Consider the following 19,925-nt stretch of genomic DNA (forward strand, 5'->3'; position numbering starts at 1 on the left):
ATGATATTTGACAGCAATTTTTTTTTGACAAATCATCATTTGACTCCTTTGTGTAGCGAGCTACGAATAGTGAGGATAGATGACAACACCACCTCCACAATTGTCCTCAACCAGTGCTCCATGCGTTATATTCTCTGGCCCCTTTGCAACTTTGCAGGTGACACCACTGTAGTGGGCCAGACCTCAAACAAGATTGAAAGAGAGTACATGAAGAAGAAAAAGAATCTGGTGACATGGTGTCAAGATGACCAATCCCTCAATATCAGCAAAACAAAGGAGCTGGTTATTATCTACAGTAAGTAGGGTAGAACACACAACCCCAGTCTATCAGTGCTGAGGTGGAGATGGTTGAGAGCTTCAAATTCTTAAGCATAATTTCACCATCAAATAATGTTCCCCCAATCTACCTCATTGTAGTCCTCACACTTTATTTGCCTGCACTGCACATTCCTTAGCTGCAAAACTATATTCTACATTCTGTTTTTACTATTTTGTTGTACTTATCTATAATATGATCTGCCTGAATAACAAGCAAACAAAGTTTTTCATTGTATCTCAATACACATGACAATAAACATCAGTACTAATCAGGCAGCTTTAGTAAGTGGTATGGAGTCACTGCATGGGAAACTGGTCCTTTGGTCCACAAAGACCAAGCTTATGATTAACCTAGTCCCATTTTATACTCCCACATTTCCCTCTATTCCTCAAGAATGGAAAATAAATCCTTAAGACATAGGTGCAGTATTAGGTCATTCGCCTCATTGAGTCTGCCATTCTATCATGGCTAATTTATTATCCCTCTCACGCCATTCTACTGCCTTCTCCCTATAACCCTTGACATTACGACTGATAGCAACCTCAGCTTAAACATATTCAATGACTTAGTCTCCATAGCCATCTGTGACAATGAATTCCACAGATTAAGCACCCACAAATTTCTCCTGATCTCTGTCCTAAGTGGATGCCTCTCTATTCTGAGGCTGTGCCATATAGCTCTAGATTACCCCCACTATAGGAAACATCCTCTCCGTGTCCATTCTATCTAGGCCTTTCTCTATTCAATACATTTCAATGAGATCCCCTCACCCCCCCTTCTTCTAAACCCCAGTGAGTACAGGCCCAGAGCCATCAAACGCTCTTCACACATTAACCCTTTCATTCCTAGGATCATTCTCATGAGCCTTCTCTGGACCCTCTCCAGTGCCAGCATATCTTTCCTTAGATAATTAGCCCAGAACTGCTCACTATGTTCCCAAGTTCAGTCTGACTAATGCCTTATAAAGACTCAGTATTACATCCTTGCCTTTATATTCTAGTTCTCTTGAAAAATTTACCAATACACTCAGGACGATTTTCAGTGGCCAGTTGATTTACCACATTGCACAATCCAGAAGGAAACTGGATCACCCGTTTAAAAAAAAACATGACAGGGCAAATAGGAAAAACCCATACTGGCAATAACGGAAGTCAAAACTGAACTCGGGTCATTGCACTCTGAGGCAGTAGCTCTAGTGGAAAGCTCTAGTCAATTTCTTGCGAATGTTGTTACTTGGACATGCAGTTAGTGACTCGTTAATAACCTCAAAGACTCACATACCCCATGTTATCATCACTGTCCAGTAGCTGGAAGATTGGTGTTTATTTGCAAGTAGTAGCATCAGTGATTACTGAAGACAGAACTTGAAGGTTGATAAATTGTTTCACCTCCACAACCGTACAAGGAATTAGCAACCTTCTACTATCACAACGAGGCATATTAAGCAGGAAGTTACAAAGAGATCTCTGTAAGGATCTATGAAACCTGGAATGCTAAGGTTTTGGATAATCAGCCTCCAATGATTTGTACCCTGTGAATATCTCTTGCCAAACAGCCAAGTTATACATGTTTCCATTCTTCATAAAGTGGAGGGCTGAATCTAGAATAGCAGGCATTGAAAGGCCATGAAGAAAAAAGTGTTGATCCATACAGAGTAAGCTAAAAGCATGTGGAATTGAGTGCAGCCATTGTCCCAGCTGGGTTTAGAAGATACAATTTCTAGGGCATCTGCAACGAATTCTGTTAGGTGGTATAAATTGCTGCTACTATGTGTCAAAGATGGAGTGAGCAAATTGTTGTGGACAGGGTGCCTTTGAGGTGGGCTGCTGTGTCCTATGTGGTATAGAGCTTATTGAATGTGATTGAATTTGCACTCATCTAAGCAAGCGGAAGGATTTTCATCACATTCTTTATTTGAGACTTGGATAGGCTTTGGGGAGTTAGCAGGTAAATTACTCTCTGTAGGATTAATAGCTTCTGAGCTGCTCTTGTAGCCACATTGGTTATATGGTTACTTCAGTTCAATTTCCGGTCAATATTAACTCTCAGGATATTGATAATGGGTGATTCAGTAATGATAATGGCATTCAATGTCAGAAAGCAATAACTGAAATTTCTCCTCTTTGACATCATCATTGCCTGGCATTGGCATAGCACAAATGTTATTTGCTATCTCTCAGCCCAAGCCTGGATATTGTCCTGTTTTTCCCTGCATTTGGTGTGGACTCCTCTGTTACCTGAGGAACACTAAGTGATGCAGAGTATTGTATAATCATCAATGAACTTCTCTACTTCTAGCATTATGATTGAAGAGAGGTCATTGATGAAATAGCTGAAGATGACTGGGTCTAGGGCACTACACTGAGGAATTCCTCCATTGAGATGAACTACACTAAGATTATTGATCTCTAACCATCATGGCCATCTTTCTTTGTGCTAAATATGATCTCAACCAATGGAGGGGTTTCCTGTTGATTCTCACTGACACCAATTTACTCAGGTCTCCTTGATGCTATACTCAGTCAAATGTTGTCTTGGCATCATTTCACCTCTGGAGTTTAGCTCTTATGTCTATGTTTAGACTAAAACTGTAATGGAATCTTGAGCTGACTGACTTTGGTGGATCCCAAATTGGGCTTCTTTGAGTAGGTTGTTGCTTTATAAGTGCTACATAATAGCACTATACATTACCCCATCAATCACTTTGCTGATGATCAAGAGTAGACTAATAGGGTGGTAATTGACCAGATTTCTTGTAGATATGACATCCTTTGGCAATTTTCCACGTTGTTGGGTAGACACCATTGTTGTTGATATACTGGAAAGGCTTAGCTAATGATGCAGCAAGTTCTGGAGAGCAAGTCTTGTGTACCTTTGCTAGAAAGTCGTCAATGTCCTTAGCCTTTGTTCCTAAGTAGTTTCTATTTTAATCACATGAAGCGAATCAAATAAGCTGAAGAGTACTGGACGAAGCAGAGATGTCTTCTCCATTAGACACTTAAGTGAAAATTCTTGCAAATACTTAAGCTTTCTCTTTTGCACTGATGTGCTGTGCTCCCCAGTCACCAAGTATGTCTGTTAATCCAGGGAGTTGCTGAATTGTCCAACACCATTTACCATTGGAAGTGGCAGGATTGTAGAGCTTAGATCTGATTCATTAGTTGTGGCAACACCATTACAATGCTGTATTTTGTTATTGCACTGATAAATACGTGCCCAATTATATTTAAAATAGCAATGGCAAGATGGTAGTAACTAGTAAATATAAAGTTGGTTATAGGTTTGGCAGCCTCCTGTTACTTGACTGCCCTGGAGAGATAATTGTATAGCTAAGTAAGTGCTATTGTGGTGGACACTCACTGTCAAGACCGCGTTTTGAGGCGTATCTGAACTACATATATTACAACTCAACTCTTTAAATTTGTATGTTTAATATCTTCATGAGCTTCAGAGAATTACACTGTAGAACTGTAAGAGTCTCTGTCTGTCTTATGCTTTATTTTGCCTGTTGCAAGCAAATTTGTTTGAATACTATATTTGTCCCGCATTTCTCTTGAATATTCGATTTTAAGGTCATCAAGTCCGATGCTGGAGCCTGGCTTGCTTGTTCTGGATGGCCTCCAGTGCTTTGCTGAACAATCATCATTTGAGCCCTAACAATGTATGATGGCTATTGATTTATAGTTTAGTGACAGCTTATTTGTCATTGTTTTTCAGCAATTCAGTACGGTTTCACCACAATATTTGTTGCAGCCTTTCCATTGGCTCCATTACTAGCTTTTCTAAATAACATAATTGAAATTCGATTGGATGCCAAAAAGATGATATGGCACTTCAAACGACCAATACCACGGAAAGCAAAAGATATTGGTAAGACTTTGATCATTGCTTTTATTTTATTCAGTGGTACGTAGATAAATTTATTTCTATGTATCCTTGACAAGTTATAATTTGATCTAGAACATAAAGCATAGAACATAGAAAATCTACATCACATTACAGGCCCTTTGGCCCACAATGTTGTGCTGACCATGTAACCTAGTCTAGAACATATTAGCTTTTATAGAAGTGTCTGACAAATAATTAGTACACAGTATATTTGGTAGAAGTCCATAATACGGTTGTTGGCCCAACTGTATTTCTTTTGTCCTGTGAGTTTTTGTAGACGGGCAGATTTATCTTTTTAGTCTTGGCCTTTAAGCATTTCTTAGATTTCAATAAGGGGAGAATCATGGATTTGTCTTGTACCTACTTTTATTTTCCACAGAAAGGCCTTCATTCAACTTTATAATCATCGGTTAGACCACAGCTGGACTATATTGGGCAGTTCTGGTAGGATGGATGTTATTACACTTGAGAGAGTGTAGAGGAGATTGACTAGGGAGTGGCAGGATTGAAGGTTTCAGTTATGGAGGAAAACAAGAAAGGCTGTGTTTTATTTCCATAGAGCAGAGGAAGCTGAAGGGATCCCAAATTAGGTATAAAAAAATTAGTGAGGCATAAGTAGTAAGAAACATCCCCAAGGCGCAAACATTTAAGGTGAGGAGTGAGAGATTTAAGGAGGAATCAGAGTAAGAATTCTTAATCCACAGGGTAGTAACAATCTAGAAATAACTAAGAAGAAAGTGGGGACATGTTGTCATGGAGTTCTACAGCACAGAAACAGCCTCTCCGGCCCATCATATGTACTGTATGCCAACCATCAGGTTTCTTACAACTAATTCCAAAACCTTGCTTTAATTCCATATCCCTCTATACCCTGTTCATTCTCCTAACGCTATTACTGTTCCTGCCTCCATCATGCAGTCTGCTGTGGTAACTCAGCAGCTCAATCGGCCACATATTTGAAGTGTTGGAGGAATTTAGCAGGACAGGCAGCAACTACAGAAAAGAGTACAGTTGACAATTTGGGATAAAACTCTTCAGTAAGTCCCTTCAGTTCCATCAGCATCCGTAAGGAATTGTCGAAGTTTTGGGTTGAAACCTTGTATGAGGATTGAGAGTGGAGAGACAAGACAGCCAGTATATTGAGAAATTCCCTGAGAATCATCCTTACACCATCACCAACTGTATCCTACAATCAAGCCAATTCTGTATCCATTTAACTTATTCGCCCTGAATTCTATGCGGTATAACTTTCCACAGCAGCCTATCATTCATGGCCTTGTCAAAGGCTTTATTGAAGGTTACAACACTCTTGGTTACTTCTTCAAACACTGTCCCTAATCAATCTGTCTTTCCAGCCGGGTAAATAAGAGGCTGTGGCGACCCACTTTCTGTGCAGGCGAACTGGCTCACAAATAGCCAACGCGTGGGGAGAAACTTTGGTAATGCACCTCTGATGTCATTTCCGCCTGGAGAGGGCGGGCACTAGGGATTAAATGCCAGCACCGCGAAGTTTGAATAAACTAGTCTCGAAACGACTTACCGACTGTGTGTCGTTATTTCAGCGCTGTGTGTAGCACATCGCTACATTGGTGACCCCGATGGTCCAAATGGGATTTGGACCAAAGATGACTGACTCTTCATCTGTTCACACAGTTTCGCTGAAACTGCTGGCTTTCTGGATGCTGCGACCAAGCGTGTGGTTTAGCCAAGCAGAAGCCCAGTTCCAGATTTGGCAGATTATCTTCTGATTCCATGTGTTACTACCACATGGTGAGCACCCTTGACCAGGAGACTGCTGCCCAGGTTGCGGATTTCTTACAGTCGCCCCCGGAAGAAGGCAAATATGAAGCATGCTCATTGAGACCTTTGGCCTCTCAAGGCATGAGCGGGGTGCCTGTACGGTTTGGGAGGCAGACTGCCGTCAGCATTGATGAACGAGATGCAGGCCCTGGCCGACGGACACAAGCCCTGCCTCATGTTTGAGCAAGCGTTCCTACAGCAACTGCCCAAGGACATACATCTGCTGCTGGCTGACGCAGATTTCAGCGACCCACCTGGAAGGTGGTGGCCTGGGCAGACGTGCTGTGGAAAGCCAAGAGGGAGAGCATGGCATCCGTCGGTCAGATTACCAGGCCACGCGCCCAACAGCGGACCAGACCAGGCCCGGCAGGGGGGTGCACACAACACAGAGACAGGAGTGAGGAGGACAGTGAACAGTGGTGTTTCTACCACCAGCGGTGGGGCACAAAAGCCCACCATTGTTGCCCGCCCTGCAAGGACCAGGGCCAGCTGCCACTAATGACTATGGTGGCTGGCCACCAGGACAGCCTCTTGTATGTCTGGGACAAACAGTCGGGACGCCGCTTCTTGGTTGACACCAGAGTGGAAATCAGTGTCTTGCCCCCGATGGGGTATGATACCCACAACAGGAAGCCAGGACCCACCCTGAGGGCCACAAACGGCAGCACGATACGGACCTACGGTACCCACACAGTGCAGCTGCAGTTCTGCGCCAGTTGGTTCACGTGGGACTTCACACTGGCCGCCGTCACCCAACCACTACTGGGGGCGGACTTCTTGCGAGCTCACAGCCTGCTGGTTGACTTGCAAGGGAAAAGACTGGTACATACCAAGACTTTCCAGGCGTTCTTCCTGGGTGAAGCCAAGTTGCCGGCCCCACACCTGGACTCTATCATGCTGTCGGACAATGAATTCACCTGAATCCTGGCGGACTTTCCATCAATTCTGGCACCGCAGTTCACAGCAGCCATGCCACAGCAGCAGCAGACATGGGCTACAGCACCACATCCCGACCCAGGGACCACCCCTCCATGCCCGTGCACGAAAGCTCCCCCGGTGAAGGAGGAGTTCAAGAGGATGGAGGAATTGGGGATCGTACGGAGGTCCGACAGCCCATGGGCCTCCCCCCTGCACATGGTGCCCAAAGCAGCCAGGGGTTGGAGACCATGCAGTGACTACCGCAGACTGAACAAGGCTACAACTCCAGACCACTACCCTGTGCCGCACATACAGGACTTTGCAGCAAACCTGCACGGGGCAAGAATCTTTTCCAAAGTAGACCTCGTCCAGGGATACCATCAAATCCCGGTGCACCCTGAAGACATCCCCAAAACAGCACTCATCACCCCGTTCGGCCTGTTCGAGTTCCTCCGAATGCTGTTTGGCCTGAAGAATGCCGCACAGATGTTCCAGCGGCTAATAGATGCAGTGGGACGCGACCTGGGCTTCGCGGTCATCTATTTGGACGACATCCTTATAGCCAGCAGTAGACATCAGGAGCATTTGTCCCACCTCCGTCAACTCTACTCCCGCCTGAGTGATTTCGGCCTCATGATCATCCCGGCCAAATGCCATTTCGGTTTCGATACCATTGACTTCCTGGGCCACAGGATTACCAAAGACGGGGCAACACCTCTGCCCGCCAAGGTAGACACGAGCTGCCACTTTGCCCAGCCCAACACGGTCAAAGGCCTGCAGGAGTTTGTTGGTATGGTGAACCTCTACTACCGTTTCCTCCCCTCAGCAGCCCGTATCATGTGCCCTTTGTACACCCTGATGTCAGGTAAAAGCAAGCACATTACTTGGGATGAGGAGGCCGCGGCCGCTTTCGTTAAAGTCAAGGAAGCCTTGGTAGATGCCGTGATGCTGGTGCATCCCAGAATGGACATTCCGACCGTCCTCATGGTGGATTCATCCGACACAGCAGTCGGTGGGGTGCTGGAGCAGCTCATCGAGGGGCGTTGGCAACCCCTGGCATTCTTCAGCAAGCACCTACGACCACCCGAACTCAAGTACAGTGCTTTCGACTGGGAGCTGTTGGCACTGTATCTGGCAATCCTGCATTTCAGATACTTTTTGGAAGGCAGGCCGTTCACCGCATTCATGGACCACAAACCATTGATCTTCGCGTTCACGAAGGTGTCCGATCCCTGGTTGACCTGCCAGCAGCGACATCTGTCCTACATCTCTGAGTACACGACGGACATCCAGCATGTCTTGAGAAAGGACAACGTTGTGGCAGACGCACTCTTCAGACCAGCTGTCCAGGCCCTGTCTTTGGGGGTGGACTATGCAGCACTGGCAGAGACGCAGCAGGCAGACGATGAGATGCCCAGCTACAGGACCACCGTCTCGGGTTTTCAGCTGCAAGACTTTCTCGTAGGCCCAGGTGAGAGGACCCTCTTGTGCGACATGGCTACGGGCCAACCTCGCCCCATCATCCCGGCAGCCTGGAGGCGGCGAGTTTTTGACTCCATACACGGTTTGGTGCACCCATCTATCAGGACAACCGTCCGGCTGGTCTCCAGCAAGTTCGCATGGCACGGACTTCGCAAGCAGGTCAGTGAATGGGCCAGAACGTGTACACAGTGCCAAACAGCCAAGGTGCAGTGGCACACTAAAGCCCCGCCGCAGCAGTTCGAACCCACCCACCGGAGGTTCGACCACATTCATGTGGATATCATGGGCCCCCTACCAGTGCCCTGAGGAGCGTGGTACCTCCTAATTATGGTAGACCGGTTCACGAGGTGGCCAGAGGCGGTCCCGCTCACCGACACATCTGCCGATTCCTGCGCCCGAGCACTGATTGAAACCTGGGTAGCATGCTTTGGGGTACCGGCCCACATTACCTCCGACAGAGGCGCCCAGTTCACCTCCAGCCTGTGGTTGGCTGTGACCAGCCTGTGGTTGGCTGTGACCAGCCTGTTGGGAACACAGCTACACCACACTACTGCCTACCACCCACTGTCGAACGGACTAGTGGAAAGCTTCCACCGTCACTTTAAGTCGGCTCTCATGGCCTACCTGAGAGGACCTAACTGGGTGGACGAGCTTCCCTGGGTCCTGCTTGGAATTTGCACAGCGCCCAAAGACCATCTGCACGCCTTGTCGGCTGAGTTGGTGTACAGCATGCCCTTGGCCATCCCAGGAGAGTTCATACCAGCCCCAAGAGGGCAAGAGGAAGAACCCGCAGCTGTCCTGGACAGGCTACGTGAAAGGCTCGGCAACCTGGCCCCCGTACCAACTTCACAGCACGGACGGACCCCGACCCATGTACCCAAAGACCTGCAGAACTGTAAGTTTGTGTTTGTACAAAGGGGCAGAAACTGGGCACCGCTACGGCAGTCGTACGAGGGGCTGTTCAAGATGATCAGCAACAACGGGTCCACGTACGTTCTGGACATTGGGGGGAAAGAGGAGGTTTTCACGGTGGACCGACTCAAACCAGCCCATGTGGACTTGGCGCAGCTGGTCGAGGTTCAGGCACCGTGGCGCAGAGGCAGACCTCCCAAACAGAGGCTGATCCAGACTGTGGACATTGTATTGCCGGTTCTGGGTTGGGGGGATTATGTGGCGACCCACTTTCTGCGCAGGCGAACCGGCTCACAAATAGCCAGTGCGCGGGGAGAGACGTTGGTAATGCACCTCTGACGTCATTTCCGCCCGGAGAGGGCGGGCGCTAGGGATTAAATGCCAGCACCATGAAGTTTGAATAAACTAGTCTCGAAATGACTTACGTGTTGTCACAGCGTGTTGTTATTTAAGCGCTGTGCGTAGCACATTGCTACAAGGCAGGACTTAAAATTACCTCTTCATCATGATTCCAAAGCCAGAGGAATTGTGTATTTGCCATGCAACCCCTCCCCTATCCTTCCCTTCACCATGGAAAATTGAATTTTATGCAAGGCCAATTATTTTTTTTGAGTTCAAGTATAAGATAATGATTTAGGTCTTAAGTTGCTCTTCTTGAGATATGCTCCATAAATTAAATTTACACATTCCAATCCCTAATTAAAATGGTAATTGCAAAAAGTACTCAGACAGTTATGCAGCACCTATGAGAAAGAAATAAGAGTTAATATTTCAGACCAATTACTGTTTTGAATTTTGAGAAGTTAGAGATGTAAAAAAATTAGGTGGCAGAGGAAGAGAAGAAGGAGTAAACAGAACAAAAGGAAAAGTCAATGCTGTATTCAAAGCTCAGAGTGATTGAATGGAAAAAATGGCAAGGGAGCATCTAAGAAAGTGTGAGCAAAGGCTGAGGTTTAAATAATAGATCTCAAGTAATAATAAAATTATTGGAAAGTTCTAAATGAAATTATTAAAAAGGATAAAAGAAAAACAATTTACCCATATTATTTTAGTTCAAACAATGATATGGTAATAAAGGATACTAATTTGGTTGCGGATAGGTTTAATGATTCCTTTGTTAATGTGGGAACCAAATTAGCTAAATCAATTACTGAACCCAGCAAAGATGGACTAAATAGTAATATTATCAATATAAACACTTACACTATGTTTATTAGAGCAACTGATGAAAAACAAATAATTGATATAGTATATAAATCAAAGAGCAAGAAATCAACAGATTGGAATGGATATGATATGTATTTTATTAAAAACATCATTGACTGTGTTGTGAAACCACTGACTCGTATCTGTAATCAGTCTTTGATTGCTGGAAAGTTTCCCAATAAAATGAAAATAGCCAAGGTCATTCCAAAGCTGGAGATAAACAATGATGTTGTAGAAGAAATATCAAAACACTATAGAAAGAAATGGGGAATATTCCTTGATCTAAAAAAAGCATTTGACACCATTGACCAAAAATTATAATTAACAAAATTAGAAAGATATGGTATTAGAGGGGTGGCACATAACTGGTTAAGGAGTTATTTGGAAGACAGGTATCAGTATGTACATATAAACAACTTGAATTCAAAACTTTTGAGGGTAACTTGTGGGGTTCCACAAGGTTCAGTGCTTGGTCCAATGCTGTTCATTTTTTATATAAACGATATATGTATGGTTTCTCAGACATTAAAATGTATATTATTTGCTGATGACACAGCTATATTTTGTAGTGGGAAACATCTGAAACAACTTTTGGATACAGTGGAGAAAGAACTAAAAATTATAAAGAAATGGTTTGATACTAACAAATTATCACTGAATCTAAGTAAAACTAAATTCATAGTATTTGGAAACCGTGTACCAAACCCATATAGTGAACTTAGAATAAATGATGTTGAAATTGATATGGTATCAGAAACAAATTTTTTTAGGACTGGTAAGCTGGAAACCACTTATAAATTATGTCAAAGCAAAAATGTCAAAATCTATTGCAATACTGTACAAAGCACAAGATTTCTTAAATCAGGAATCTTCATATACATTATACTGTTCACTTATAGTCCCATACATGACTTACTGTGTAAAAATATGGGGAAATACATACAAAACAAATACAAACTCAATTTTTCTACTCCAAAAGAAAGCCATACGAATTATAAATAAGACAAGTTATTATGAGCCAACCAATCCACTATTTATTCAGCTAAATACTGTACTTTAAAATTCAGAGATATCATAGATTTTAAAATAATACGAATTATATATAAAGTAAAAAATGGGCAGTTACCACAAAGTATCCAAAGGTTGTTTAAAATGAGAGAAAGTCAACATGATTTGAGAGGAGCAAACAAAGGATAAGAACAAATGTAAAAAATCTTTGTATTTCAGTCAGGGGGGGTGAATCTATGGAACAGTTGTAGTGAGAATTTAAAAACATGCACCACACTTAATAAGTTTAAAAAATTACTTAAAAATAATTTAATAAACAAATATAAAATACATTATTTAAAATGAATGGGAGTAATGTAAATAAATGATACTTGGAATTGGATTTTGTGTTAAAAGATAATGAAATTTTTTGTTTTGATGTGATGATTGATGCCAAATATGTTTTTTGTATAAGTAAGAGGGGTGGGCAATAGGCAATAGACAACAGGTGCAGAAGTAGACCATTTGGCCCTTCAAGCCTGCACCGCCATTTTGAGATCATGGCTAATCAATTACTATCAATACCCGGTTCCTGCCTTGTCCCCATATCCTTTGATACCCCTATCCATAAGATACCTATCTAGCTCTTTCTTGAAAGCATCCAGAGAATTGGCCTCCACTACCTTCCGAGGCAGTGCATTCCAGACCCCCACAACTCTCTGGGAGAAGGAGTTTTTCCTTAACTCTTTCCTAAATGACCTACCCCTTATTCTCAAACTATGCCCTCTGGTACTGGACTCTCCCAGCATCTGGAACATATTTCCTGCCTCTATCTTGTCCAATCCCTTAATAATCTTATATGTTTCAATCAGATCCCCTCTCAATCTCCTTAATTCCAGCGTTATAATCTGTAGCTTCAGCCTACATCCTTTTGGTCTGTTTTAAAGATTTTTATTATTTAATTTTGTTTTATGAAATCATCATTGAAAATTATGCTATCTATTATGTTTGTACTGACGGAAATAAAATTTCACTCATTCATTGAAAAAGTTACTTGAATTTGAGAAAAGAAGACCCTGATTGCTGGAAATGTGAGGGAAAATAAATTGTTGAATTCATTCTTGATCCTAGAAGGTGACTATATACAGTGCCTATGAAAAGTATTTATCTTCCTTGGAAGTTTTCATATTCTATTGTTTTACAACATTGAAATACAGTGGAGTCAATTTTGGTTTTTTTGACGCTGGTCAACAGAAATCATGTCAAAGTGAAAACAGATCTCTACAAAGTGATCTAAATTAATTACAGATATAAAACACAAAATAATTGATTGCATAAGTATTCTCTCGCTTTAATACGACACACTAAATTATCACTGGTGCAGCCAGTTGGGTTTAGAAGTCCACATAATTAGTTAAATGGAGATCCATTTTTGGAGACCTATATGTAGTCAAGATGTTTCAATTGATTGTAGTAAAAATGTGCCTGTATCTGGAAGGTCCCACTGCTGGTGAGTCAGTATCCTGGCAAAAACAACACCATGAAGACAAAAGAACACTCCAAGCAATTCCACGAAAAGGTTATTGAAAAGCACGAGTCAGGAGATGTATACAAGACAATTTCCAAGTCACTGAATGTCCCTTGGAGTTCAGTTAGGTCAATCGTCAAGAAGTGGAAAGAATATGGCACAGCTGTAAATCTACCTAGAGCAGGGCATCCTCAAAAACTGAGTGACCATGCAAGAAGGAGACTAGTGAGGGAGGCCACCAAGAGACCTATGACAACTGTGGAGGAGTTATAATCTTCAGTGGCTGAGATGGGAGAGACTGTGCAAACCACTGTTGCAGCTTTATGGGAGAGTGGCAAAGAGAAAGCCACTGTTAATAGAAAAAACTCACATGAAATCTTGGTTTGAGTTTGCTAGAAGACTGTGATGTCAGCTGGAAGAAGATTCTATGGTCTGATGAAACCAAAATTGAATTTTTTGGCCATCAGACTAAATGCTATGTTTGGCCTAAGCCATAAACTTGACATCATCAAAACCTGTGAACCATGGAGGTGGCTGCATCATGCTGTGGGGATGCTTCACTGCAGCAGGCCTTGGAAGGCCTGTGAAGGTAATGGGTAAAATGAATGCAGCAAAATACAGGGAAATCCTGGAGGAAAACCTGATGCAGTCTGGAAGAAAACTGCATCTTGGGAAAGGATTTGTTTCCTAGCAAGCCAGTGATCCCAAGCATAAAGCCAAAGCTACAAAGCAATGGCTTAAAAACAACAAAGTTAATGTCCGGGAGTGGCTAAGTCAGAGTCCAGACCCCAATCCAATTGAGAATTTGTGGCTGGACTTCAAAACGCTATTCACTCACTATCCTCTTGCAATCTGACAGAGCTTGACTAGCCTTGTAAAGAAGAATGTGGAAAAATTGCAGTGTCCAGTTGTGAAAAGGTGATAGAGACCTATCTACACAGACTCAAGTCTATAATTGCTGCTAAAGGTGCATCTACTAAATACTGACTTGAGGGGGGTGAGTAATTATGCAATCAATTATTTTGTGTTTAATAATTGTAATAAAGTTAGACTAATTTGTAGAGATCTGTTTTCACTTTGACACAAAAAAGTATTTTCTGTTGATCAGTGTCAAAAAAGCCAAATTAAATCCACTGTGATTCAATGTTGTAAAACAGTAACACATGAAAAGTTCCAAGGGTGATGAATACTTTTTATAGATGCTGTACCTCAGAAGAAGGGGAGGGATAGTACTGTTCTTTGATAAGCCCAAAAAGTCCAAAACATTTTAGTATACCGCATGTGGTGCTCATCAAACACAGATAGGTGACACTTCTGAGGAACACTTCCATTCAGTCTGCAGAAATAATTTCAGGTTCCATATACTAGTTATTTTAATTCTCTAACCCACCATTCTGATATATGCATCGTTGATCTCTGACACTGTTACAACAAAACCCTGTATCTCTAATTTGTAGTATTTCTTCCAATCTTGCAGTAATCTTAAATTTAATTTGTTGTCATTATTCACTAACATTTACTATTCTATTTCAGCCAATTCTGTCAATTTTCTGCTGCCCCTGTCCCACCTCAGATCTCCTCCTCTGATCTAGAGCAACACACAAGAGAGCTGGAGAACTCAGTGGGTCAGGTAGCATCCATGGAGGGAAATGGATGGTCAATATTATGGTTGAAATTCATCATCTGGGCAGTAATATGAAAAATTCATGTGAAACTATTAAGGACTTAAACAATAGATACAGAGCGATACAAAATAAAACTTGCACAACAGTATGACAGTAAGAAAATGATGAGTAATATGTCTTTGTGTTCATAACCTTAATGCAGGAATATGGTTGAAAATTCTGGAAGCAATTGGTGTTCTTGCTGTTATCGGAAATGGATTAGTGATCTCTCTCACTTCAGATTTCATTCCTCGACAAGTGTACCTTTACAACTATGGTCCATGTAGGGATCAGAGTCCACATAAAATTGAGTGAGTACATCATTTTAATTGTAAAAATACAAAATGTACAATACAATCTGTTATAGGGGGTACATTTTTGTATGTATTACTGAAATTGAATTACCTATGGGAGGCTATCATAAGGGTGAAACAGTAATTCTGAGTGAAGTTAGAGATTCAATAGGATGCATATTGGTTGTGGCAGTGATTGCAGCCTTTACTTTCAACATGGCAAAACCTAATATCATAAATGGCTAAGATGTTTCACTCCCCAATCAGCTCAACAACTTTTATGCACACTTTGAAAGAGAAAATAGAACTATCGCCTTTGTGAATCCTGCAGCATCTGGCGACCTTCTGATATATCTCAGAGGCCAATGTCAGAACATCTTTTCAGAGGATGAACCCTCACAAGGCTTCAGACTCCAATAAAGTAACTGAAAACTTCTGCCAACCAATTGGCTAGACTGTTCAAGGACATATTCAACCTCTCTCTGCTGCAATTGGAAGTTCCCAACTGCTTCAAAAGGGCATCAATCATACTAGTGCCCAAAGAAAGCAGGTCGGCTTTCTCAATGACTACCACCCAGTAGCACTCACATCTACTGTGGTGAAGTTCTATGTGAAGTTGGTTTGGTTAGGATAACCTATGCCCAAATGAGGACCTGGATCAGAATCAGGTTTAATAACATTGGCATATGTCATGAAATTTGTCGTTTTGTGGCAGTACCACATTGCAATATGTAATAATAAGTTATGATGATGAGATGAGGGCATGTACTGGGTGATGAGGGGACCTTAACGATGGATGCCATTGTTAAGACTAAGGAATTGATCGTGGACTTCAGGGGAATCAAGGGATCAAGGGCAATTAGGGGAACACACACCAGTCCTCATCGAAGGGTCAGCAGTGGGAAGGGTAATCAACTTCAAGTTTCAGCATCTTGGGCCCAACATATTACTGGTATCACAAAGAAGGCACGCCAGTGACTATACTTCTTTAGGAGTTTGAGGAGATTTGGTATGTCATTAAAGATTCTAGCAAATTTCTACAGATGTGCCATGGAGAGCTTTCTGACATGTATCTCTGCCGTTTATGGAGGCTGCGATGCACAGGACTGAAAAGGTTGCAGAGGATTGTAGACTCAGCCAGCTCCATCATGGGAACTAACCTCCTCACCATTGAAGACATCTTCAAAGGGCACTGCTTCAAGAATGCATTATCCTTCATGAAGGACGTTCACCATTCAGGGCATTCCTCTTCTCATTACTGCCTTCTGGGAGGAGGTACAGGGGACACATACTTAATATCTTAGCAACATTTTTCCCTCCACCATCAGATTTCTAAACAGTCAACAACACTACACGTTATTTTGCTCTCTACTTGCACTATGTTGTTTTATATTAAATTTTTTAATGTATGGCACTGTACTCCTGCCACAAAACAAGAAACTTCATGACATCTGTCAGTGACCTGATTCTGATAAGGGAGATAGCATTAGGATGAAACATCTTAACAAGGTTTTGAAATACATTGCCTCACTATTTCTCACTACCTCTCACTGAAGTCTCAATGAGCAAAGAATCATCTAACTTGCACTTTTGGATGCTTTCACACATTAAGCTGTCTTTTGGGCTACAGAAATATCAGAGATATCAGAGAAATAATTGAAAGTTCCTTTTGCCCTCCTAGTACAGGAACTTGGTAAATGAACATCAAACTTTGTTTTCAGGTACAGGCAACTGGCACCAGAGTATCTCCAGCTCAGAGTGTGTCTATGAATTTGTCCAGCTTAATGAACATTTTGACACCTGTTTTACATCCTTAAAATGGCCACAGCATCATTGTTTTTTTTATTTTCTCCTAATTGAAGGTGTCATACCTGGAAAGATTCTTCACTTCAACCTTCATCCAAATTATCACAGTAGTGTTTTTTGCCTTTCCACCTGGGGACACAATCACAGCTAAAACTGTGTTTAACTTCTTACAATGTAGTACCTTATAATGGGTGTTTGCAAAGTGGTCTCACTTACATTTGAGAAGCTAAACACTGACTGAGTGAGATACAAAAAAATGCAGATACTGGAAATCAGAAAAAATTAAATGATGGAAACACTGAGCAGATTACATATCTATGGAAAGAGAAGCAATGATACAGTTTCAAGTCAAATACTCAATCTATCAGAGTGATTGAGTTCTGTTTTTCAAAACACCTCTGTTCATTCCCCAAAAGACTCTGAGCTTTCATTTGCCTCTAAGTTTCATTCTCCATCCAACTTCCACTCTGACCTCTCTATCTTTGGCCGCTGATGCTAGTACAAATCCAAATGTAAGGTCATGCAACAGCATCTGATCTTCCAGCAAAGCTTATTAGAGCCTGTAGGACTCAACACTGAATTGAACAATGTTTTTATAATCCAGTTTGTATACTCTTTCATAACACTTTAAGCTTATGTGTCTGTATGATTATGGTAAATCTACACTCTACTCTCTCCATTGTCATTTTATCTTTACAAGAAATGTTCACAGTACTTAACATGTGATCTACCTAGGGCTTTACATAGCTGTAGCATAACTTCTGCCTTCATCTATTTTAAACCTTCAGATAAATAGCAAGAGCAGTACTATGGTGTTTTGATTATTTTCTAAACATGCACATAGGATTTTGATAATTTATTTGCAAGGATCCTTAACACTAAGTTTATCATAATTTATCAACTTTGTCCCATTGCTCTTTTTGCCTATGAGACAAAACATTTTATCATTAGTTTTAATTTATATTTATTTAAATAAAATGTCACCACTATTATTTTGCAAAGGGTGCATTTTGCTGATCATTCACTTTCATATTTTTCTAAAATTTTTGTGATGATTTTGAATTAGCTTACAACTTTCTCTTTATAGTTCCTCATTAGTTTTCTCAGCTTCTCCATCGCTCTATTACCAGGACCTACTTTTGATTATGGACTTTTATCAGCTTTTTGTTTCAGAGAATCATAGAAAAGTACAGCACAGAATCAGGCCCTTTGGCCCATCTAGTCCATGCTGAACCATTTAAACTACCTACTCCCATTGACCTACACCAGGACTGTAGTCCTCCATACTCCTATCATCCATGTATCTCTTAAACGTTGAAATCGAGCTTGTGTGGACCATTTGCGCTGGCAGCTTGTTACACATTCTCATGCCTCTCTGAGTGAAGGAATTTCCCCTCATGTTCTCCTTAAACTTTGGTTGTAGTCCCACCCTACCTCAGTGGAAAATGCCAGTTTGCACTTATCCTATCTATACCTCTCATAATTTTGTATACCTCTATAAAATCTCCTCTCAATCTTCTGAGTTCCAAGGAATAAAATCCTAACCTAATCACTTCTTATAACTCCAGACCCGGCAACATCCTTGAAAATTTTCTTTGCTCTCTTTCAACCTTATTTACATCTTTTGTGTCGATAGGTCACAAGAACTGCACACAATACTCCAAATTAGACCTCGCCAATATCTTATAAAACTTCAATATCACTCTTGAGCTACTCCCACAAAGCCAATGTTGAATCCAATTTACTACCTCACTTTGAATGCCAAGTGACTGAACCTTCTTAACCACCCTCCCATGTGGAACCTTGTCAAATGCCTTTCTAACATCCATGTAGACAACATCCACTGTCTTGTCTTCATCTATTTTACTGGAAACTTGCTCAGAAAACTTTATAAGATTGGTTAGACATGACCTACTACCCATAATCCACACTGACTATCCTTAATCAGTCCATGTCTAACCAAATACTTGTATATCTGGTCCCGTAGAATACTTTCCTATAACTTTCCCACTACTAATGTCAGACTCACCGGCCTATAAATCCTGGTTTATTTTTAGAGCCTTTCTTAAACACTGGAACAACATTGGCTATCCTCCAACCCTCTGTTACTTCACCCGTCACTAAGGATGATTTAAATATCTCTGCTAGAGTCCTGGTGGTTTCTGCACTTGCTTCCTGTAGGGTCCAAGTGTGGTGAACTATGTGCCTGTCGGGACACGCCCCTGCTGACTGCTCCTGTGGCTCCTCCCACAGGCCCCTGTATAAAGGAGACCTGCGGCCTGAAGCTCGGCCTCAGTCTCCAAGATCTTGTATGATAGACACTCACTCCTGGTTCCTTCTTCCAGTCAATAAAAGCCGATATCTCGCCTACGTCTCAGTGTGAGTTATTGATGGTGCATCAATAAGGGAACACCTTGTCAAACCCTGGGGATTTATCCACCCTAATTTGCCTCAGGACAGCAAACACCACCTCATCTATAATCTGTATAGGGTCCAGGAAGTTGATGTGGCTTCTTTTTTGTTTATATAAACTCTGTGTCCATCTCCCAAGTAAATACAGATGCAAAAAAATTATTTAAGATCTTCCCCATCTCTTTTGGCTACCATTCTGATCTTCCAGGGGACCAATTTTGTTCCTTGCTCTTTTGCTTTTAAAGTATCTGTAGAATCCCTTAGGATTCTCCTTCATTTCATCTGTTAGGGCAACCTCATGCTTTCTTTTAGCCCCTGTGATTACTTTCTTAAGTGTTCTTTTGTACTCAATAAGCACCTTATTTGTTTCTACCTGACATTACCTGCTGCACATCTCCTTTTTTCTCTTAACCAGGGCCTCAATATCTCTTGAAAACAAAGGTTCCCTACACCTGTTATCTCTGTGTTTTATTCTGACAGGTACATACAAGCTTTCTACACTCAAAATGTTGCTTTTGAATGCTCCTGCTTACCAAGTACACCTCTGCCAGCCAACAACCTGTCCCAATCTACTCTTGCCAGATCCTTTTGATACCATCAAAATTGCCCTTTCTCCAATTCAGAATCTCAACCTGCAGACCAGATCTATCTTTTTCCATATTTACTTTGAAACTAGTGGTATTGTGATCAGTAAATGCGAAAGTGTTCCC

At 41.9% G+C, this 19,925-nt stretch overlaps 1 protein-coding gene across 1 annotated transcript in view; it reads left to right on the plus strand.

Moving 5' to 3' along the window:
• The window catches only part of LOC132397174 (anoctamin-9-like), a 136,451-nt gene that overhangs the window by 103,252 nt on the left and 13,274 nt on the right, over window positions 1-19,925 (plus strand). Inside the window, exons 19-20 of the mRNA XM_059975578.1 lie at window positions 4,037-4,189; window positions 14,868-15,015. Of these exons, the coding sequence (XP_059831561.1) occupies window positions 4,037-4,189; window positions 14,868-15,015 (301 nt within the window). The remainder of the gene's footprint in view (window positions 1-4,036; window positions 4,190-14,867; window positions 15,016-19,925) is intronic.

Source organism: Hypanus sabinus, chromosome 7, assembly GCF_030144855.1.
Source record: "Hypanus sabinus isolate sHypSab1 chromosome 7, sHypSab1.hap1, whole genome shotgun sequence".
NCBI lineage: Eukaryota > Metazoa > Chordata > Chondrichthyes > Myliobatiformes > Dasyatidae > Hypanus > Hypanus sabinus.